The sequence below is a fragment of the Haliotis asinina genome, chromosome 4, assembly GCF_037392515.1.
Source record: "Haliotis asinina isolate JCU_RB_2024 chromosome 4, JCU_Hal_asi_v2, whole genome shotgun sequence".
NCBI classification, from domain to species: domain Eukaryota; kingdom Metazoa; phylum Mollusca; class Gastropoda; order Lepetellida; family Haliotidae; genus Haliotis; species Haliotis asinina.
In genome coordinates this window covers 3,381,422-3,406,824 of record NC_090283.1, presented here as the reverse complement: position 1 = coordinate 3,406,824, position 25,403 = coordinate 3,381,422, and the positions used below count along the sequence as shown (strand labels likewise).

Here is a 25,403-nt window from a genome sequence, read left to right as displayed (position 1 = left end):
AGACATGGGTACCAGGTCGGTGTGGTGCAGACACATGGTGGAGACATGGGTACCAGGTAGGTGTGGTGCAGACACATGGTGGAGACATGGGTACCAGGTCGGTGTGGTACAGACACATGGTGGAGACATGGGTACCAGGTCGGTGTGGTACAGACACATGGTGGAGACATGGGCACCTGCGGCATCAGTTGATGTTCGTAATAACAGAGCATCAGCAACACGATCTCAACTCCCTTCAACCAGACATCTTCCAGATGACCAAACACTGCCACTCTCTAATCACATATTATAAGCAATATGGCACAAACAATCTACAACTGCCCACTTGCTACTGACACACACAAATCTCACCTAACACAGGGCAACTCATGAAATGAAATGAATTTATTTCAGACAGAATGAATTTACAAAATTGTACATTTCAAAACTGGTCTCCACTTACTGGAGTTGTTTTGTGACAAGATGGAGACATGAGTTATCAGATGATATATACAGTGAGATGATAATATGTACACAGCACTCGACACACGAGCACCCCATCAAGACTACAGTTAAAATACAAGTCTTAAGTTACATTAAAATAGCAGAAACATTGTAAGAGTGTGCATGAGAATGACAGATAAACTGTACATCCCAGTGCTAGAGGATGTCATGACCATCTTACATTTCCTAGATGGCAGTGATGAATCCTTCAGATGTCCATGAAAATACTCTGTGTTCCTCACGAGCGACTCGACAACCAAGTCATCTGTGACTGTTTCTATCACTATCTGGTCCTACACAAAGGTCAGTCTTGACCTAGCGTTGTTGACCTGCCACACATTCAGCTCCTCGTACTCGTCAATACAGGCATCGACCTGGTCAGGCTTGAATCCCTTTGAGGTACACTGTTCCAGGATGTCACTCACTTTCACTGACTTCACGCCCTTAGCTGGGGCCATCTCACGGATGACAGCGAAGATCTGGTCAGTCACGTTTTGTACCCTGAAGAAATAATTTACATTTAGTATTCTTGAAGCCACGATTTCACATCAGTGACAAATACCAAAACTTTATCAAGACTGTTTGGCCACACTATAATAACTCAGAATCTTCCAAACTGAAATGTGAAGAAAGACATCACTAAATCTTTCCCAAACCTACAATGTCTTAACAACTATTAAAATGGGGTACTAAAAATCAATGAATGCGTCCATATTTGTACATCTTAATCTTTCACTGTGCTATTTATATTAACAAGATAAGATCTGACAGAATGGATAGAACGGTAACTGCTTAAATACAAGCAGTGTTTTCATCTGAATTGTTTCCCTTGTTTACACAATGTAATTTGTTTACAATACACAAGTTATTTTTTTTATAACAGAAACTGGGTCAACTGAGGATTTCCAGTTGTTAGGAGACACATGGCTATTTGAAATATTCTTATCAAAATGAATAAGGGAACACATCAAAATATGAGTTCCTTAACTTACTTCACTCAATACTATACATCACTTGCAATCGAAAGAAAAGAAAGAAAGAAAGAAAAAAAAAAAAGAAATGGAAAAAGCCCATTTGTACTTTCAAGTGTTCCCTATCTCAATCCGTGACTACATTTATCTATCTGCTGTCAAGATAGTGTGGGAATACTACATAACTCAGATGAAGGAAACTTCCTCAACTGTTTATGTAAGTAAAACCTCTGACCTGTACAAAATGTGACCTAGTTCATTATCCTGTCAAGGACATCAAATATGCCATGTTGATTCTGAACAGTTTGACAGGACTATCATGGGACATATCTAGTGATGTTTGACGTGTAACGCAGAACATGTGCTCCTCCGAGCTGTCACTCACCTGGTGTGCATGTCATGGTGTGGATTGAGTGAGTCCCGACACATCTCCATCAAGCGCATGGCCTCATTCACATCCTCCTTCTCCACTGTGTCCGCCAGTCGGAGACGAGCCTGCCAGTATAACACAGGACGTCAGATCCAGAACAAAGTGGGAAAACACATACGATGCTTGATTCAGTTATTGGCTTTATATCTACCCTTGAAGTGTGTTTTGATGTAAAATCAATGGGTGCTGTCATGGTATGTGTAACGTGCTGTCATGGTATGTGTAAAAACACAAAACATGACAGCTTTGCACTGTGAAGCTTTCATCTGAACGTAATACCAGTGAAGCTGATGATAATTTAGAACCATCAGGCCTATCTAGATCAGGTTACTGCAGGAAGACCTACTGTAGCTTCGGTATTACAGGAGGCATATGCTATAAGATGGTCACAAGGAGAACATGGGTTTATGTACCCCGAGGACCAGTGAACAATGTATTTATGTTACTGATCACCTCAATTTTAATTTTGAACTGTTTGCAGAACTGGTACAAATCTTTACGTAGCCATCACAAAATTTTGCAGACAACAATCAGAATAGAGAGTTATCTCCCTGCAATTGATTTGTATTTGCAAAACATCAGTAATTTCCATACATCATGTGTGATTCAGTATTATTCGAGAAATAGAACTACTACCATGAAGTACCACAATGAGGTTGATATTCCTAGCAGAGTACAGAGAAATGTTACTCGCTTGCCAGCTGGGTACATTGAAAATTATGGATGAGGACGAGCTCTCAGTAAGAAAACAACATTTATGTACCAGGTAAAATAATGAATAATGTAGGTGTCCCTTACAGCCATGTTCCAACAGTATGCCTACACACCAATGTTCTCCACACATACCGATACATAGCATCAAACTCTCAGTATCCGAGTGCTTTCACTTGGATACTGGTGCTCAGATAACAGTACAATCACAAGGGAAGCCTTACCAGAGCTGTAGAGAGGCGGAGAATGGCGAGGAGGGTCCTGGCGCTAGTGAAGGTCATGTCTTTGTTGTTACGAGCCTCCTTCCTCATCTCCACGTAGGCACCGGTGATGAACTCCGCCAGACCCTCGGGCACAGCAGGGTTCTTCTTCTTGCAGAGAGCGATGTACCGTCTACATAAAACATACACATGACCTGACTATACACAACACCCATAATAATTACACCAACAAAAACTTACTTGAACTAATTTTCTCAATATTTAACAAAACAAATAGTAAGTATTTATATGGACACAACAGTTGAAGGCTTATTGTCTAGATGCTTGGCAGTCATGCTCTCTCTGTCCAAATGAATCTCCGCCATACCCTGGATACATCTACAGTGATGATTTTATTACCTCCCTTAGCTGGCTTTTTATCATGAAGTGTCTACGCTGGGAAGTTGAGAACCAAACACAACTCATTTTTGCATCTTAAATTATGAAACCAATTAACCTTGGCAGGACAAACTATGTCGAGGTTTTCTGAAAGCTGTACTTCTTACATATACTTTTCACGATGTTTCAGACCTATCAGTTTGACTGCATGATTTAGCCCCAAAACCTGAGAACAAACCTTCATAGCTGCAAGCGCTATCTTTGTTGACACTGGCAAGCTCTGTCGCAACTGCAGCTTAGCTGATTGGCTACAGTCTGAGCCAGCAAAGGGAGGTAATGAAGTTGCACGCAAAAGTATTCAGGGTATAGTGGTGACTTATCAACACATATACCGTCAAGACATTGAGGATGTGCTTCCTCCTATGTTATCCATATTTCTTTAACAAAATTTCTGACCGTATGTGTATATGAATCTTTCCCAATTTACCTCATCAGCTTCATGTCAAGAGGTGTGAACTGACATGGTGGGTGCACGCTGTGCTGGTGGACATAGGTGATATGCTGGGCCAATCTGAAACAGAGATCATTTCATTATAGAACTGCTTCCTGTGTCTGGAGGAGTATCATACAATAACCAGTCAAGACACAGCCGTAAGAGTTTCTCTAGGTTGTCTCACCTGAGATCATTTTCTCGGTCAGCCTTGTCCTGGATCAGCCAGAGTAGGTCAAATCTGGACAAGAGAGCTGCTGGGAGCTGGATGTTCTGCTCCACGGTCTTCTTGGGGTTGTATCGGCCGTAGGCAGGGTTGGCTGCTGCCAATATTGACACACGGGCATTCAGACTTGTCATGATCCCCGCCTGTAGAAGAACAGAGACTTTAATGACCAGTTTGAATAACACCTAACAACTAGCGTCTCTGTGCTATGGTTACAGACACATTATCAACATGGGTTTTACCCTAATCTTAGCCACATTTCAACAGTATCATTGTGGGGGACACCAGAAATGGGCTTCACACATTGTACCCTCATGGGAATCGAATTATCAACCCAAGATTCTGGGATTCAATCCAATGACAGGTGCAGGTAGCAACTGGTTAGAAGAGTTACCTTGGCGATGGAGATGGTCTGCTGTTCCATGACCTCATGGATAGCTGTTCTGTCAGCGTCCATCATCTTGTCAAACTCGTCTATACAGCACACACCTTGGTCAGCCAAGACAAGTGCCCCGCCCTCCAGTGTCATCTCTCCTGTCAAGGGGTCCTTCATCACGGCTGCCGTCAGACCAACACCAGATGAGCCTCGCCCTGTCGTGTACTGACCTGAAACCAAAATTAAAGTTACAACCACTGTTCCGTCATTGATTATTTTGCCACCCTCTAGGAGACCTGTCAGAGCCTGAGTTGTGTTTTCACTATTACAGCGGTAGACGACAGAGTACAACAATTTCTTCACACTTTCATGGGCCAAATGTTTCCATTCCTTTGAAGCCAGACATGTACAAATAAAGGGGGGTTACAATGAAGGAGGATGAGATGTTTATTTGTACATGTCTGGCTTCCATTCACTATCCTTTGTCTACTACTGGTTTCTCCAGCTTTGTTTCTCCAATTATGGCATTATGTTGCTCCGGTTATCAATTGTGTTTTCTTTGTATACTAGGTTATCCCATTGTTTTCATTAGTGTGTGTGTGTGTGTGTGTGTGTGTGTATATGTATATATATAAGTTCTGGATTTTATGTATCATTCCTGCTTGACAACGGTACAAGAATCTGTACCGTAACGTCACAATCACGCAATAAAGAAGTTGTTATCCATACAATTTGTCCTATTTGAATCATGTCTGGATTTATTAATCACAGAAAACCAGCTGTATTTACACCTTAAGAACATAAAAAGACAGATACTGGGGTGTACATACTTCTAGGGGCAAGTCTGTCAATGTAGGACAGAAGCTGTGACTTGGCCACACCAGGGTCACCCATCAGGCATATGTTGATGTTTCCTGCAACAGACGCCAGAGTGTAAGAACGCAGCAACATGGTGTACAATGAAAACTGTCAACTACTACAGCAACTTGTGCTTCTGAAATGCTACTACACTGATGCTCAAGTCTAGTTTTGTTGCTTATTTTGTGATATGCCATCTTATATGAAAAATATGCTCAATATTGCTTTACCCCTTATCTTCATGCCCTTGGGAGACTGGTCCACTCCCCCCACCAGCAGCAGCAACAACGCCTTCTTCACATCCTCGTGCCCGTAGATCTCGGGCGCGATGCTGCTGGCCAGCTTGTCATAGAAGTCATCCTCTGAATGAAACACAATATGGTCAGCACTGGGTTGTCAGAAATTGCAATGCCATACACAAGTTTTAGTCACAATCTCATGATGTTACTTTGTAATCGTTAGACGCCAGTATGTTTTGGCTGAAGCCAAACAGGGAAACATGACATGTACACCAAACAGCTGAACAGTGTGACAGAACCAGCACTGTTCCCACCAATAGTCACCATACGATGGCTCGCGTCATCAATCGACTACATGTTTTGACTTCCTTCAAGCAACAGATAAAATGTCCAGGAACATAAACGTGGTGGTCTCTACCTGCCAGCTGCTTCAGCTCTTCCTCGCTCAGCTCCTGTGCATCAAGCTCGTCGTCCTCAGTCTTGTTCATCTTGATAATCCGCTGCAGAGAAAAATGATCTTACAAAACTTAGCACTGTGAACTTGATACCTGCAATACACCTTCAATTGAGGGTAACAAGTAGGTCGTTTCAGAAAAAGTTACCAACTTGACAATTTGTCATGTGATTTCAAGTTGGGAACTGCACCTCCTGTTTGGATTTAGTACCGTATGATGGAGAACGTTTATGATTATCAAATGTCACAACCATTTATCATAGAGGTTAGGGTAGCTCTGAGTGTATACACCCAAACAGACAGGGCAGGTATCATGCACATAATATTATAACCAGTAGAGGACGTAACGTGTACGCGAGACGGTCTCCCGTTACGCGTACAAGTGACTACCTGAGAGGGGGTCACTCATACGCGTGACTCCCTGATCACAGAGAGAGAAATTCTGCATGTCACACAAAAACATATCTAAAATTGTTATTTGTGAAAATAATTAAACAAAATTTGCTACAGTCATTGACAGATGGTCAAGGTATTGGATGACGTGAATGAAAACATAAAAAGAGGAAATTAAATTGTCAAAAAATGACAAAAATGTGCAAAATTTGAGCAAAAATTGGCGATATTCAACAGCGAATTTCACCTATGTGCATAATTTTCAGAAACTTACATTTAGTATTTTCTGAAAGCTCATTTATCGTAGATTCATAATATATATGCAGCTTTCGATGCACACCAACGCACACCTGTTTGTTATTGTGTTGAAACATGTTTACTTTCTCCGAAACCGCGCGAATCGTCTCGCGTAGAAGTGACCGGGTTAGCGTGTCATTAATGGGAGGTAACTGATGCCTGACTAAATTGCCCAGTCAAAACATCCGTCTTGAGTCTGAGACTGTGAGAAGCGTGCGTAATGTACATGGCGATATTTCTTGCGTTACATCAAAGGGGTATAATAAATTTAAACAAAATCACGAATAACATTTTTTCATACGGACTACTCTTTTGTTGGAAGTATAATCGTTGGAAAACACGATTAAGAGTGGGGGTCACTTCTACCGATGTAAAACCAGTTTTACGTTTTATGTTAGCTGCCATACCAGTAGATATTAGACTTCAGACGACAATTTTCACCTATGTGTACACTTCACATAAACAAGATTTTCATATTTTCTGAAAGCTTATTCAACGCAGATTTACCTCGTACATGTACTTGTTCGTGTACATTAACGCACATAGGTGTATCATCGTGTTGAAACACATCTACTTTCCACCCACCGCTCGTCACAGACACACAAACGGCCTCACAATTTCGTTACGCGTACGAGAGACGCTACCCAGAAGCACGAACAAAAGTAGTCAGTTTTTGACGACAATTTTCACCTATGTGCACATTTCACACAAACATGATGTTTATATTTTCTGAAAGCTTGTTCCATGCAGATTTACCTCGTATAAGTACTTGTTCGTGTACACGAATGCACATAGGTGTACACTCGCGATGAAACACATCTACTTTCCACCCACCGCTCGTCACAGACACACACAGCGTCCTCACAATTTCGTTACGCGTACGAGAGACGCTTCCCAGAAGCACGAACAAAAGTAGTCAGCCTTTGACGACAATTTTCACCTATGTGCACATTTCACACAAACATGATGTTTATATTTTCTGAAAGCTTGTTCCATGCAGATTTACCTCGTATAAGTACTTGTTCGTGTACACGAATGCACATAGGTGTACACTCGCGATGAAACACATCTACTTTCCACCCACCGCTCGTCACAGACACACACAGCGTCCTCACAATTTCGTTACGCGTACGAGAGACGCTTCCCAGAAGCACGAACAAAAGTAGTCAGCCTTTGACGACAATTTTCACCTATGTGCACATTTCACACAAACATGATCTTTATATTTTCTGAAAGCGTATTCCATGCAGATTTACCTCGTATAAGTACTTGTTCGTGTACACGAATGCACATAGGTGTACAAGCGCGATGAAACACATCTACTTTCTACCCACCGCTCGTCACAGACACACACAGCGTCCTCACAATTTTGTTACGCGTACGAGAGACGCTACCCAGAAGCACGAACAAAAGTAGTCAGTTTTTGACGGCAATTTTCACCTATGTGCACATTTCACACAAACATGATCTTTATATTTTCTGAAAGCTTATTCCATGCAGATTTACCTCGTATAAGTACTTGTTCGTGTACACAAATGCACATAGGTGTACACTCGCGATGAAACACATTTACTTTCCACCCACCGCTCGTCACAGACACACACAGCGTCCTCACAATTTCGTTACGCGTACGAGAGACGCTTCCCAGAAGCACGAACAAAAGTAGTCAGCCTTTGACGACAATTTTCACCTATGTGCACATTTCACACAAACATGATCTTTATATTTTCTGAAAGCTTATTCCATGCAGATTTACCTCGTATAAGTACTTGTTCGTGTACACGAATGCACATAGGTGTACACTCGCGATGAAACACATCTACTTTCCACCCACCGCTCGTCACAGACACACACAGCGTCCTCACAATTTCGTTACGCGTACGAGAGACGCTACCCAGAAGCACGAACAAAAGTAGTCAGTTTTTGACGACAATTTTCACCTATGTGCACATTTCACACAAACATGATGTTTATATTTTCTGAAAGCTTGTTCCATGCAGATTTACCTCGTATAAGTACTTGTTCGTGCACACGAATGCACATAGGTGTACAATCGCGATGAAACACATCTACTTTCCACCCACCGCTCGTCACAGACACACACAGCGTCCTCACAATTTCGTTACGCGTACGAGAGACGCTTCCCAGAAGCACGAACAAAAGTAGTCAGCCTTTGACGACAATTTTCACCTATGTGCACATTTCACACAAACATGATCTTTATATTTTCTGAAAGCTTGTTCCATGCAGATTTACCTCATATAAGTACTTGTTCGTGTACACGAATGCACATAGGTGTACAATCGCGATGAAGCACATCTACTTTCCTGCTACTGGCCACAGACACAAACACCGCCCTCACAACATCAACAGACGCTCGAGAGGCAAAAGTAGTCGGTTTTTGACGACGATTTTCACATATGTGCCAGTTTCATAGAAACAATAACTTAACATGTTCTGAAAGCATATTCAATGCAGATTTACACCATACAAGTACTTGTTCAAGTACACGAACGCACATAGGTGTGGCATCGCGTTGAAACACATCTACTTTCCTCCCACTGCTCGTCAGACACTCAAACCTTACCCACAAGATCGTTACGAGAGACGCCTTTTGCCACGGGAGCAGACCCGGTGCTCAATATGTTCACTCGCACCAAGTGGTAAGTAACTTCGGAGGACTGCATGATCTTTAATAGTTTAAGCAAAATGTATTCTTGAACACACTGCATGCAGGAATTACAACTCATTTCCTTAAGTTTTATGTCATTGTCATCAACACGTAATATTATAGAAATGCGATTTCTCCACTTTTAAACAGATGACGTGAATGTGATAAAAAAAGAGTTATTTAGACGGAGATTTATGTATTCATATATATTGTTTCCAGTCTAAGTAAACTTAGCCTCAGTACTTTGCCTTACGCTCCATTACTGAGTCTAACAAAACCTTATGGGGGGTCGCGTCAGGTAACCTTTGGGACTGACCAATCAGAACACAGCTTTCCAAATCGCGAAAGTGGACATTCGCACACACCTTTTGAACTTTTTATCTCGAAAAGGTTCGTACCCGAAAAATTCCGAATGTTATTTAGCGTCATTCGTAACTACTCGGGTCATTCCGGAAAGCCGGATTGCAGGTTACGGAAAGAGGCGAGTAGTTACGATAAATTTAGCGTGTGATCGCTTCTGGGTGATTCACACGGCACACATTACAACCATGACAACAGAGTTAACTGTCTCCGAAAACAGTGTTTTGGCAATATTCAAGGGATCTCATCTTGCAGAAATATTAGCCAATGGTCACCATGTGAACAGAAACCCCAAAGCATATATATATCGCAGGTCAAATATCTGTATTTTCCGCGGATTGTTGTTTGTGGAGAGATCTGTGCCTTCAAGTAGTAGCCGTTGTCTGATTGGATAAATCTATATAACCGTGTCGCTATTGATTGGACGGTCATAGGTGGCTCAAAGGTTGCCTGATGCGACCTTCTGCTAGGTTTTGTTAAACTCAGTGGTGGAGTTTAAGGAATAACATTGAGACTGAGTTTACTTAGACTGACATTGTTTCAAAGCTGTATTATTAGTCAACTACAGCAATAAAATCAGTCGAGCCATCCCTGTTCCACACGGAAGATGCCACTTCCCTGAGCAGATTTTGCTCACCTACATATCAACTGAATTTTTGTCACAACTGAATAAACATGACTCTGTCTTTTACCAGCTTAACAACACCAAACAAAATAGTTAGCATTTAATTGCGCGTTTTTAAGTTTACCACGGACGATAAAAGCATCGTAAGCAGGAAACTGCACAGTGGCTGGCAGTGTCCACAAGACAGCCGTGTCAACTGTCTGCAAATATGCTGTCTCCAAACCCAATAAATGGGTATCCAGTCTCCTACCTGTATATTCAGGGCTAATCAACTGCAGTCATAAAGTATGCCTGACTGCATCCTCTTCATTCCGGCTTAATCATTGCTGGAAAACAGTGTCGTGTGTGATATTGCATAATCTGTGTGAAATTTATTTGTGTTTCATTCTGTCGGGACAAATACAATTCGCCGTACTGAAGAATTTTGAACATGCACCTGTGTCCGAGAATATATAACTATTTCCATAGTTATACTAAATACATATAAAACATTCAGTGAAAGGTTACGTAATTATGACAAATAATGCAAAACTCCCTGGTATACACATATTTCTTCATTCATGCTGGACTGTAGCTGGGTCTGGTTGTCTTCCCCTGTCCATGCTGTCGTCCAGGAAGGAAAACCCTTCCTATTTCACGCATATACATAAAATATATATTTCTGTGTTGACTTTGAATGTATTGTTTTTATCTATGAATACTGTTTAAACCATCTACCAAAGTAAAAGATAGGAAAGCCGATGATAGTGTTGACAACGACGCACAGCACTTTCAAGTACTCTTCGAAGATAATCAGTACAAGAATAACTCCTTCATACCAAAACAGAACACTTTGAAAAACATTATAACATTAAGCAATAAAAATCTGTTTATAAGTCGTCGATCAGTAATGCTATGGACAATATTTGAGTTTGTAATCATCTGGAACAATTTTATTCCTTTCTTCCTCATAAATATGTCATCTCATTATCACGTGAGAGATCGTTATCACGTGATCAGTTCAATCGGAATGAAGTAAGAAAACGCTATTTTGCCCACCTCCATGCGACTTGAATATTTGTCACCACAAAATAAACATTTCTATGGCCTTTCACAGATTATCAAACACAAACAGGAAACGGAATACACATAATTAGCATTTAATTGTGTGTTTTCAAGCTATCATAAAATATACCTCGAACGACAAAGGCACCGTAAACAGGAAATTGCACAATCGCCCCCCGTGTCCACCAGATAGCCGTGTAAACTGTCTGCAAACTCATTAGATGTACACACCCTGAAGTAACGTGCTGTACTGCATTACACCTGTTGCCTGTCTCCACCTGTATATTCAGTGATACCCAACTACAGTCATTAACTATGCCTGGCCGCGTTCGGCCCAGTCTTCACTCCAGTGTCACGTGTGTGATACAATAAATTGCGTAATCCAAATGAAAGTTAATTGTGTTGCATTCGGCCAAAAAGATGAACCAAGACAAGCACAATTTGCCGCACTGATGTATTTGAAATATGTACCTGTGTTTCATAACCATAGCTGTACTACATACACAGTGTTCACAAATAGTGTCTGACCCTCTGACAAATCTGGCAGATTTGCCAACGGTCAGACAAAAGTCCCCAACCTGCTGGCCCCAGTGCCTGACTGAATATGTCACAATAACTTTTGTCTGAAGTTGTTATTTGTGGCATGTAATACTTGTTCACTGTTTCTAAATTTATGTTTATAATGTTTGTCATTATATAATGTTAATAATTTCAAAGCCAATAATGAGAAATGTTAAATCTGAAATGTGTGTTTAACTTTTTTTCTGTGGGTCCTGTGAATTTTCACTGGGTCAGACAGACATCTGAAACTTACAGGATCCAATGTCCTGTTACTGTGAAACACCATTCGTAAACACTGCATACATCTAAAACATTCAGTGAAAGCTTCATACATTTTCGTTTTTATAACAAATAATGCAATGTTCTCAGGAATGTGGGTGTTCCCTCATTCTGCTGACTCCTGGCGGAAACGGGCATTTGGCCGTTCCCAGTCCAACGCAGCATGCAGGATTATACACGGGGCTGGTTGTCTTCCACGGCCATGCTGTCTTCCAGGAACGAAAACCTTTTCTGTTTCAAGCATATACATAGAATATGTGTAAACAAGAAAGTCCCAGTTTTTACCTGAAGTAGATCTGGTAATGTGTGTTGTTAGTTTTGTTGTAGAAAAGGTATGTATGCAAATACGTATGTATTCGATCTAATTGAAGTTGCCTGTATGTGTACAGGGTAAGTGAAACAACACATTCTTACCTGAATATACTGTGCACACTGAAGGGGATGGAGGAATGATGTCTTCCAGGATGAGGGATGTTACGCAAATCGCCGACATGATACACAATTCTTCAGAAAATGATGATTTGTAGAGTTAACATGAGCTTACCGAATGCGTAATGTATGGAGTCATATGGAGTTTGATCGAAAGAGGGGGCGAAAGATATTACAACCTGCAGGGGGCGTTAAGTTTCCTTATTTAAATTTGTATTTTCGTACTTTTTTCATTTCGAAATTATGTCACAAAGTGTGATTTCTTTTTTTAAATGCCTTTATCAAATCATGTCAATTTCCGAAGGCATAAATTAGGTTCACGTTACTTATATGCATTTTCATGATCAACACTTTCAAGTCATCATTCGCAAGCTGGACCGTACAGAGGAACACCATCCTCAACTTGCAATAAGCAAACACGAGATCAGTGAGCCGCTTGAGCGGCTCACCAGAAACCTTTTAACAGTTACTGTCTAATTAGTTTGTTTTCTTCCCAACTTCTGTCATTTTACCCAATGCACATTTATTTACGATGGTCTTAAAAGAAACATCATTTCTCTTTCAAGAGGTTCAGAAACGTTTGCATTTGGTTCGGTTCCAATGGTGAACACTAGCTAAGACTACAAATCTGTTTGCTGTAATCGTCTTGGCAATGAAGTATTGCAGATTCATACCCGTGCAGATATTCAGAGAGATATGCATCATAGCCTAATTTTCATACATCAATAACATTTTTTCAGATGTGTTTACAAAATAGTGTGTATACCGATGAAACTGCATGCTCACTTCGTTCGGATAACACCTCACATACGAGGCGTTCACGCTTCATTTGATTGGCTGAAACAGTCGCGCACGTTTACAGGGACTGTATGTTCTGTAAAACAGCATGCACGGCTAATGCTGGCATAAACTGATATGTACTCTGGAAGATACGATATCCACATGTCAACACCATGAGCTGTAATGAAATATCGAAGCAGGTACTTTAGTATAACACTAATTTTGATCAGTACGAGATGTCAGCTTTGGCTGGCACCGCGAGTCCCTTTTTTCAGTGTGCTGTGTGGAGTTACACAATGGACGTACGTCACTTCCGAAAAATATGCAAATGATTTAATAGTTTTCGCAGGATTACTTTTGACGTAATTTGCAAAGTTTTGATTCATGCAAGATGCGGTAGGGGTCGTATTAGTTTCAAAATACTCTGTCACTTTCTGCAAGATGAATACGTTGACATTTCCACCAGTAATACATTCAAATGAAATAAATCACCTTTTCATGAGCGATGAGTTGATTTTTGTGTAATTGGCATGTGTAAACAGCCGACCTTGGGCGTGGTATTCTGCTTTCCCGATGTCTTCACATGCCGAAAAAATCGAAAATACAGAGGCCAAGTATGCATCAACCTAGGATGATTGTAAATATTTTGTCGGACAAACAACTTGTATTCTGCAGGTTGTAATCTGTTCAGTGCAAATGACGAAAGCGTGGCATCCGAGATCGAAAAACCTGTTCATTCACGACTGTCAAGTACCCCACCACCCTTGGGGATTTTACGGGACGCTTTAATTACCCTGCATCGTGTTCGCACCCAATCGAGGTGGTTCCACGGTGATTGAATTAATTAGAGGGAAGCGCTTCAGTTAGTACCGCGGAGCGCACCGTCTCGCGGACAAGAGACGATAGGCCGTCTCGCGTACACGTTACGTCTCGGACTGATAACAGCCCCATTTAAATCTGAACTTATCACTGGGAGTCATATCTCAACACATAAGTGTGTACACTGACATGACTGTTACTTACATGTGTCTCCATGTATGTCTCTGACAGTAGGCCCTGCTGTACTTGGCCAAATCCAGTCTTCACCATTGGCAGAAATATCTAACAAAGTTAAAGACTATAGAAGTGATCACCACATATGACAAACTTAGGCATTTCAAGAAATCCTCCTGGAAACATTAAGAGATAGAAAGTTGCATCTGGCAACCCCTATACTTTCGTAACTGTCTGTTCAGATAAACCTTGTACATTAATGACACACGAGACCATGCTTTTGAAGGAATTGGAGATACCCTTGCGTGGCTTAACTGACATGCTTTATGCTATTATTTTCCAAAACTGAGGCATATAATCAAAAACCGAGTGCTATAATGTAGAACTAACCAGAATGACTGCCAAAGGTTTGGCAATATGATAATTACTAAAACCTTTAGTCTATTGAGCTGCATTCATACTTATATATTTAGAAGAGTTAAGTACCCAATGATAATAAGAAGGTCTGTGTAAAAGTACTAAATTGTTTTAATAGTGGCACTAAACAAAATGCTAGTTACTCATCGAAAAATGCAATTACTCATACGTAAACAGCCATGGGAGTAAATACCCATTTGCTTGAAAAATTATCCGGAGCTTTGACTAGGATACAATACATATATTTCTTCTGTAAATTCTATAAATATTTGTGTGTAGTGGAGCACATTTCCGTGTCCCCTAGATTCCTGTTATCTCAATTTTGACTGATGCTGGAGAACAGGGACAAATATCAGGTGAAAACATTTCAAGGCAACCTTATGGTAAAATCACTTCACATTCCTTGAATCATGACTAGAGTGCACGTAACTCTTCCGGATTTAAGAACACATATTGACTACAGCGTGCCAGCAGCATGCACGTCTCTGACAAAGGATACACCAGTGACGCTGACGTGGTCCCCAGGCTGGGCCAAGCGGGTGGTCTCTCCCCGACAGAAGATGGTCATACTCCGGGGAATGTTGCCCACAGGGACTTGGTCACTCTGAAACAACATCACAACAAGGTGCTATCATCATCATCATCATCATCATCATCATCATCATCATCATGTGTGACAAGCCATCAGCAACATGAGTTCAAATACCAGAGACAAGTTTAAGCAGTGCAGGTAAAATAATTAGCCATCTACAAAGTGAGTGAGTGAGTGAGTGAGTTAAAATTTAATGTCACATCGGCAATATTTCAGCCATATCGTGACGGGAACGGAACATTAAAATGGAATATATGAGTATTATAACAATCAGTCGACGAAGGATAGTAAAAAACTAGAACATCACAGAAATGAATGTAAAACTAGTAGCTATGCCTAAAACAATTTATCTATAGAGGACAATACAATATAAAACCGGGCTATAGATTGCCAACAACTGAAGGTAGATCACCATTCTAGGGACCATGGGGACTTACAGTACTTTTGCTACCTGCATGGACCCTAGTTGGATTTACATCATCCCCTCAGCCATCAGCAATTTCGGAAATCTAGCCATACAATAAAAATACACTTATACTACCATTAAAAACGTGGAAATTTAGAATTTACTTTGCATGTTTGTGGACTTGCGTACCCTCTCAGGAGGACAATAATTTTACAATACTTCAACCCCCTTTGAGGGTACAGCCACCAACAATTCAAGTTACTAATTCAAACTACCAGTCATTAAAATACATCTATTTACAGAAACATATTATTCAAAATTCAACCAAAAAATCAATTTCTTTTAAAAAACCTATAATTAAATGAGAATTAACGCTGGTAAAAAGATCCTTAATTGTTTTAACTGTAAAATACTTATCCCTTGTGATGGAGAATTCAACACAGTCAAGCAGAATATGCTTGACCGTGACTCTCTCATCACAAGGGATACAAAATGGAGGATCTTCACCTTTTAACAGGTACGCATGAGTGTATCTAGTGTGGCCAACACGACATCGTCGCAAAATAACCTCTTCAAATCTGGACTGACAACCCAAGTGGGTATAACCAATGTAAGGTTTTGTCTCATGTAATTTATTGATACCCACTTGGGTGTCCCACTTCTTTTGCATCAGATCACGGATATAAGATCTAATGGTGGCTTTGTAATCACTATAAGGAATAAGAAGTGGTGTCACAGATTTGTTGAGTGCTGCTTTAGCAGCAAGGTCAGCCAGTGTGTTACCAGAAATGCCTACATGGCTGGGTAACCAACAAAAGACGATGTCGTATTGGCCAGTAGCAAGATCATTATACAATTCAATAATTTCTATTAAAAGTGGATGTTTGCAAGAAATATTTTTAATAGCCTGAAGGCAAGAAAGAGAATCGGAATAGATTATATATTGTTTACATTTCGGGTGTCTTTGAATATATTTGAGAGCTGTTAATATGGCGTTAGCTTCAGCTGTAAAAATAGAACTATTATCTGGTAATCTAGAAGATATTGTTCTGGATCCAATGACAGTGGCACAAGCCACTGCGCCACCGTCCTTGGACCCATCTGTAAATAAAGGTTTGTAATTGCTATATTTATGCTTTAATTGATGATATTCTTGTTTATATTGTAAGTCATTTGTTTCGGATTTTTTAAAAAATGTTAATGTTAGGTCAACTTGTGGCCTAACCAACTGCCAAGGAGGAGAAGAAAGAAGACGGGAAGGCGATATACTTTCCAGCTCAATACCAGCAGAAGAAATAAATGGTTTAATTCTGTGCCCAAGAGGTGGAACAAGAGAAGACTTTTTGTTATACAAATCTTCATAAAGGGGATTGAACACACAGTTATAGGCAGGGTTAGGTTCATCAGAATATAATTTAGTAGTGTATTGTAAAGACAATTTTATACGACGTTGAGTAAGAGATGGTTCATCGGCCTCAACGTAGAGACTATCAATAGGTGAAGTTCTGAAATACCCAAGGCAAAGTCTTAAGCCTTGATGGTGGACAGAATCAAGAAGTTTAAGGTTGCTGTTGCAGGCTCCACCATATACGATGGAACCATAATCGAGTTTCGAACGTATGAGTGATCGATACAGGTGTAAGAGGGTTGCTTGATCTCCTCCCCACTTTGTGTTGGAAACAACTTTCAACAAGTCAAGAGCCTTCAAGCATTTAGTTTTAAGGGACTTGATATGAGGCAGAAATGTTAAATGGGAGTCAAAGATTAGGCCCAAGAACTTGGCCTCCTTTACAACTTTGATGGGAGTGCCATCTAGAGATAGTTCAGGGTCCTTATGTGGTTTATATTTTCTGCAAAAATGTATACAGTTAGTTTTGGATTTAGAAAATTTAAAGCCGTTTTCAAGACACCATTTATTTATTTTGTTTAAACACAACTGCAGTTGTCGTTCAATAGTATGCATATTTTTCCCACGACAAGAAATATTAAAATCATCCACAAATAACGATCCATCAATTGAATCGTTTAAAACTTTTGATAAACTGTTTATCTTTATGCTAAAAAGTGTGACAGACAAAATACTGCCTTGTGGAACACCCTGATCCTGATTGTAATGATCAGACAGGGTAGAACCCACTCGAACTTGAAACTGTCTGTCCTTTAAAAAATTTGCTATAAATTGAGGTAAACGACCTCGCAAGCCGTAGTCATGTAGGTCTCTTAAAATACCATATTTCCAGGTTGTGTCATATGCTTTTTCTAGATCAAAAAAGATAGACACAGTATGTTGTTTATTAATTAGTGCATTTTTAACAAATGATTCTAAACGCACTAAGTGATCGACAGTACTTCTGTTTTTACGGAAACCACACTGTATATCAGTTATAAGGTTATTTGTTTCCAAGTACCAAACTAGTCGATTGTTTATCATGCGTTCCATGGTCTTGCAAACACAGCTAGTTAATGAAATCGGACGATAATTGGATGGATCCGTATGATCACGTCCAGGTTTAGGTATGGGTACTACTATGGCGTCACGCCATGAGGGAGGAAAGTTACCCGATGTCCAAATATCATCAAAAATATTGAGAAGAGTTTCTAGGCAGGATTCTGGTAGGTGCTTCAGGAGTTGATAATGTATGTTATCAGCTCCAGTAGCAGTGTCATGAGCTTGATCAAGAGCAGTATGGAGTTCATGAATAGAAAACGTTTCATTATAATCTTCCCCATTATCAGAATTGAAATTAATAGTTTTCTTTTCTTGTTGTTTTTGATATTGCTGGAATTTTGGTACATAATTTGAAGAGGAAGAGTGTTTAGCAAGGGTTTCACCTAGTTTATTAGCAATATCTGATTTATCAGTAAGCAATTGATCTCCATGTTTGAGATGATGGACAGTAGATTTAGTACCTTTACCTTTGATTTTCTGGATCATGTTCCATACCTTGGACATGGGTGTCCGAGAATTTATTTTGGATACATAATTTTGCCAAGATTGGCGTTTGTTTTGTTTAAAAGTACGCCGCGCTTTAGCATTTAAAATTTTAAATTTATTTAAATTATGTACCATAGGATGGCGACGGAAATAATGTTCTGCCTTTTTCCTTGCCTTCCTAGCTTGTTTGCACTCATCGTTGAACCATGGTTTTCTTATGTGTGGAACTACAGAGGAATTTGGTATACACTCATCAGCTATGGAATTCAGTTCATCAGTAAAACATTTAATAGCATCAGGAACGTCAATAAAAAGTTCGGGTTTAAGTTTTTCAGCACACAGTGTTTCATATAAAGTCCAGTTAGCCTTTGTAAAATTCCGCCTTGATGATGGAGGAACATCAGATGGAGTTACAGATTTTAGTATAGTAGGAAAATGGTCACTTCCACAGAGGTCATCGTGGACTGACCATTCAAATTCATTTAATAGTTCTGAATTTGTAAGTGACAAGTCGAGAGCAGAATAAGTCCCTGTACCAGGGTGTAAATATGTGTTGGAACCATCATTATAAATACATAAATCATTGTCAGAACAAAAGTCCTCCAACAATTTACCTCTAGTGTTTGTATTTACACTACCCCAGAGTGGGTTGTGGCCATTTAAATCTCCCATTATAATACAGGGCTTTGGGAGCTGATCATATAGAGCTTGAAGATCGGTTTTGGCAAAAGCCGAAGATGGTGAAATATAAAGAGAGCATAGCGTAAACGCTACATGTAAAATAATTCTCACTGCAACAGCCTGCATATTAGTATTAAGTGAAACAGGGCTTTGAATAACATTTTGTTTGACTAGAATGGATGATCCGCCAGTGGCCCTATCACCCAGAGGTGAAAAACAATGATATGCATTAAAATGGCGAAGGTCAAATGCATCTGTTTGTTTTAAATATGTCTCTTGGAGACATAACGCTGAAGGTGTGAAATCTTGGACTAATAGCTGTAATTCATGTAAATTAGTCCTCAAACCTCTGCAGTTCCATTGTACAATATTATTGGAATAAACTATCTTTTGGGGGGATTTTTTGGGGATCTACCCCGCACTCTTTTGGAGGGCGACAAGCTATGTGCCCTAGAATGGACGTTTTCAGAAACGTCCATATCTTCAAGAGACCCATATTTATTAAACAATTGAATTTTATTTTGTGACCCCTTAGGAGCTCTGCCACTTTGTTGTTTTGAAGCATCTGACTTAGGTTTGGGTTTAGTTTTAACAATTTGTTGTCTATCAGCTGTTGAATGAGACTCAGAGCGTGACTGTGAAGATGACTTATGATCAGAGGACTTTGATGTAGTAGGAAGTGATTCCTCAGTCTGGGATGATATAGCAGGGTATAAAACCTGTGGGGAGTCGGAACTGACCCAAGTCAAGGTAGTTTGGCATCCTGTGGATGATTTTGTTATTTTAGGGCTGAATTCAGATGATGATTTTGCTACTGTAGCATAACTTTCTAGAAGGTCAGATCTCTTCACCAGTTTCTTTGCCTCAGAAAAAGAGATATTTTGGGTGAACTTTATTTTGTTAATCGCCATTTGCTCTTTCCATATTGGACACTGTTTTGACGAAGATGAATGGTCGCCAGAGCAGTTAGTGCATTTTTTAAAGTCACTGTCACAATCTTCTGTTGTGTGTGTCTTCTCACCACAGTGAGCACACACAACAGACAATGTGCAGGTAGATACACCGTGTCCATATTTCTGACATTTAAAACACCTGAGCGGGTTGGGGATGTAGGTTTCAACTTGGATATTGCAGTAACCCGCCTTTACTGATTTGGGAGCATTTGGCAATGAAAAAGAAAACAGATAGGTATTTGTTTGGATTGTTTCATTGTTTTTTCGGGTGGAAAAGCGCTTCACATACAGCACACCTTGATCCTTCATTTCGCATGCTATATCAAGCTCGGACATGTCAGCAAACAACCGATCACGATCTCTGACGATACCTTTACTTGTGTTCAAGGTCTTGTGAGCAGAGACCGTGACCGGAATGCCCACAAAAGATTCAATGTTCATCAGATTGGTTGTCTGCTGTTTCTTGCCACACTCTATTAGCAATGCACCCGAACGCAAGCGTCTAATGTTTTTGACATCCCCAGCAATGCCTTGAATGCCCTTAGATACTGCGAAAGGGTTCAACTTCAATGGTGTCTTGTCCGGAGTCTCAATAACGAGGAAACGTGGCCAATACTCAATCGATAGAGACGGTCTATGAGAAGTATCAACGGGATCAATTTCAAGTGGACGTTTGGTTTTTTTGGGGGGTATTTCATAAGCCATGATTGGTGTCATATGATTCATCATCCGAGCTCCCCACCCACCACGGAGTATCACAAGGACAGTGCTAAAGCAAGCGGGCCTCCAGCTTGCAGCACCAAGGATACCCGGATGATATACTCCAGCAGAAGAATTAAGAGATTAATAATTCTACCAGATTGGCCCATGAGCCACCGCCTTCTGGCATAGGACTCTAGGCAAATTACAGAACAACATACTTCAAATTCAACATGTTTTAGATTATAAAGCCAAGTCCAAATTTACAACGATTCCAAATGATATATGTGCATTGATAAATATAATAATGCTCCATGCACAGGGCTTGGCATGACCAGCCGATTGGTCGAACCGGGCCTATTCGACCACCCGTCTAGGCGAAGTCAGGGCCGAAGTGGTGTATTGAGCAACAGGAACACGGTTGCAAGTTCCTATTACTCTCAACCACCAGGATCCCCTCCTCCGCCGACACAGGGCTGCAACCCACGGCAAACGGGTTGGTGGACCAAATATCCCCCCGGGTCCACTACGGGGATGTCGGCGAGCTCTTGGCGTTACCCAGCACCCACCACGAGGAGGTGGCTCGCCACGGGTGCCCCATCTACAAAGTACAGGCTACCTACTCTTGAAACAATTAAGACAAGTTAACCTGTTGCACACAAACACCTGTGATACTCAACATTACGAATGTCAGAAGTGCTAATTTTTCAGGAACATGGTACAAAAAATTAGTTTCAGTGTAAGCACTCAGATGAAATTCAAATGTAATCTTACATGTTCTTGGATTTTTATTTCCTGGAACTTGGCAAACTTGGATCCACGAGTCTGAAGGTACAGCCTCCCTCCAGACCGATTCACAGTACAGTCCTGACTGGGGCACATCAGTAGCGGCATGAACGATGGCGAGTTGATCTGTAACATCACAAACACACGGTCTTGTTATCAGATCTTAAAGAGCAAATTTAAAAACAAGCCACCCTTATCCTTTCTAGGTCTTGGGAATAAAAACATTTCTCAATGATCTTGTCTTCTTGTCTGCAACATCACTGGTCAGAACATGGAAATACTTCCTAGGCCTTGTGAATGTATGGTCAATAGCACGAGCGCTAATGTCAACAGTGTTCAATGACACCACACAGTAACAACCTGACATCTTATTGCCATCAAACAACTTGAATCACCTCAGTGACAGAAATCATAATCCAGCACAACTCAGGAGTACTTACCGGCTGGTACGTTTCATTGCCACATGTGTCACAGGTGTAGGTGGCGACTGTCATCATTGGCTTAACCTCTGTCGCCCGGGTCACGATTCCCTTAACACATACCAGCTTTCCGATGTGTTCGGCCTTGACTTCGCGGATTGCGGAATGCTTTTGATCTCCCTGCGCCTTGAAGTACACTTCACTGAAACAACATCACATATATAACGTCTGCACCAAAACCAAGGTTTTAAACAAATCACCTGGCGTTAACTATTGTCAGTAGAGCTTACAGAATTGCCAATAAATAAAGCCAGTTCAAACTCTTTAATTCAGCAGAAATGATTACATCTACTGTTTCAACCAAGTGTTCTGGTCTCAAGGGGTAACTGCAACATGGCTATGGCTGTTAAAACACTACATATGACGTATGCCCGCCATCCCAAGAATAACATTCTTCATCAATTGATACAGAGAAGAGCAAATCCAAGAAGGACTGTACATTTCACTGCACTGCTACTGCAAATCTCAAATTAATATCAACTCACAATCTCCTCATCAGCTCTGGGGGGTATCTGTTCATGGGGTCTCGAGTGACCTCCTGGCCGTCAGGGTGACTACGTTGTTCCATCAACATCCGGTGTTCAATGTAAACATCCAGTGTGTCCTTGTTCACAATCTGTAAACATCACAATTTGGTTTCAATACACTATCACACCTTTTGGACACTAACGGGGTTGAGGATGAATTTTTCGGAACACATACTGGATATTAGTCTGGGGGACAATGATTCATGCATATTCATGACAGAATAACAAAATATATGAAAAGCTCTCTTTGATGAACCAAAATCTGTACAATTCTGTAGAAAATCCCCCGCTCCTTATGCTATTTGGTCAAATCATGACTATCAGGCTGGTTCAAAGATTTCTCTTGCGCAACATAAATTTTAATTTTGGCAAACAATCAGTGTGCACAACATAAAAGAATACACATTCCTAAACGTCAACACCGCATCTGTCACTTACATCTCTTTCTTTGTACATAGGCAGTAACTCCTGGACTGCATCGGCAAACAGGTTGCCATAGCGACGTGCGTTTTCCACAATGGCATCTGCCAGATCAGGCTCATACTCTCGGACATGTTCAAGATCAATTTCCAGACTGACCTGCTCCCTATGTGCAAGTTTCACCTGAACACAACAAATCATTAATGTCAATAATGCATCCACAAAGACTCGCACAATAATTAGTCAACATGCCATGTGCAACTACCGTATCCACTGTTACAGTGTTATGTAGAGCATGTTACACAATAACCACTACTTGACAGCACATATGGTGGACTTCTACCCAGTAACAATAACCGTGGGTAAGAGTTTCACCTGTACCCCCACCCTACCCCAATCAAAAACCAAAATTACAAACTTACATGCACACCTCACCCTAAATATACACTCAATAAACTTGAACAGGTGTAAAAAACAATGAAGATGTTTCAGCATGTTCAGCATTGGAACATTACACCGGGGAGGGAAGAAATATTCTATGTAAAGACAGGGTCTTAGGTGGATCTCTTTCCTAACCATGTGTCTATGTACTGCAATAATCAAGATGTACATTAACACAAGCATCAATCCAGGGGCTCTCACATCATGCCACCTCTAACCGGTCCAAATAGTAGCTCAGTCTACTCTCCTTTCTCAGTGTTCACGAATAGTGTCTGACCCTCTGACAAATCCAGCAGATTTGCCAACGGTCAGACAGACGTTCCCAACCTGCTGGCCCCAGTGTCTGACTGAATACATCACAATAACTGTGTCTGATGTTGTTATTTGTGGCATGCCACACTTGTTCACTGTTTATAAATTTAGGTTTATAATGTTTGTCATTATATAATCTTAATAATTTCAATGCCAATAATGAGAAATGTTAAATCTGAAAATGTGTGTTTAATTTTATTCTGTGGGTCCTGTGAATTTTCAGTGGGTCAGACAGACATCTGAAGCTTAAAGGACCCAATGTCCCATTACTATGAAACACCATTCGTTAACACTGCTTTCTACTAATGCATGTCAAGATTTGTAAATGCAACAAAATCTGAGCGAAGCAAGTGTAATTATACTGTACATTGTGGAGTTACCACCAACTTATTTCGGTGTTAGAAAGAGTCAGAGCATGAAATCACGGTTCATACTCCAAGCAACATCAAGCCATTAGTCGATTACACCCTGGTCTTTCGTTGTAAAGAAATCAAGAACATCAGACATGATTACACACCAAGTCACATGGTCAGTATTCCGCGTCATTATTCTGGCAAAGCCTAGTCTACTAATATGCATTCAAAACCTCTAACGTAGACATGAAAAATTGATTTAACAAATAATTGTGCATGGGATTTGAAAAAACAAAAATCCATCGGATTGTACCTACCAACTGCTGTGCATATACAAAATCCTTTCCTCTCTTATCGCCATCTTGATAGAACTCCTTGAGGAATGTTGATATTTTGTCTGCAATTAAATGGCAAAGTTAGCTCGACATTGATCATACCATACCAAGCTTCATGACATTTCCCCTTTAACATTCTGTTACGTACAATTTCGGGATCCCCCTCTTTAATCTCAAAATCATGGTTCCTATTAGCGACGATAATAATGATGGCCCCATGATGATAAATGTGTATTTCATGCACGAAGCAATTGATGCAACGAACGAAATTTGTGTTATATATCAGAAAGTGATCACATGCCTATGGGACGGACAGGCCATGGTCACTAGTTAACAATTTTCCTTTTCAGGCAAATTGCAATTCACAAAAGGTATTCACCACCAACGATCTTCAAAAATGAAATAGTATGACAGACAAAATATTGAAAACATACCTTTTTCCGCAGCATAATCTCTGGGTGCCATTTCCAAGCCTTCCTAACCTTCTCACCATCAACAAAGTACTTTCCAAAACGGCGGGAAATATTGACCACGTGAACGGAAGAGAGCACCTGTCAACAACAGTTGTACTATCTGATTGGCTGTTTCCTTTTAACAGCATTAGTCAACCAACCGGGTTCAAGTTTGTTCAATCCGGATCTAAATAGGATGCAACCGGTTTTGTTTGTTAATTAATATTTTTTTATGAAACTTAGACTTATTTCATAGTGTTGGATATATATAATCCAATATATTGACTGTGACATTGATTCATATTAAAATATGAAGTGAGACATTAGAGTTACCCTCAATGATCGA

At 40.4% G+C, this 25,403-nt stretch overlaps 1 protein-coding gene across 1 annotated transcript; it reads right to left on the bottom strand.

Annotated features, from left to right (window-relative positions):
• Positions 1 to 369: 369 nt before the first annotated feature.
• On the bottom strand, positions 370 to 25,238 carry LOC137281202 (DNA replication licensing factor mcm7-like). The gene is made up of 17 exons (XM_067812324.1): positions 25,040 to 25,238; positions 24,588 to 24,667; positions 23,183 to 23,347; positions 22,703 to 22,833; positions 22,179 to 22,359; positions 21,727 to 21,864; positions 15,186 to 15,290; positions 14,300 to 14,377; positions 5,802 to 5,883; positions 5,375 to 5,506; positions 5,117 to 5,200; positions 4,305 to 4,516; positions 3,872 to 4,053; positions 3,682 to 3,765; positions 2,820 to 2,988; positions 1,840 to 1,949; positions 370 to 984 (listed from the first exon to the last, which is right to left on the bottom strand). The coding sequence occupies exons 1-17, from the start codon at positions 25,068 to 25,070 to the stop codon at positions 777 to 779; spliced, it is 2,172 nt and encodes a 723-aa protein (XP_067668425.1). The 5' UTR covers positions 25,071 to 25,238; the 3' UTR covers positions 370 to 776.
• Between the last annotated feature and the right edge of the window lie 165 nt (positions 25,239 to 25,403).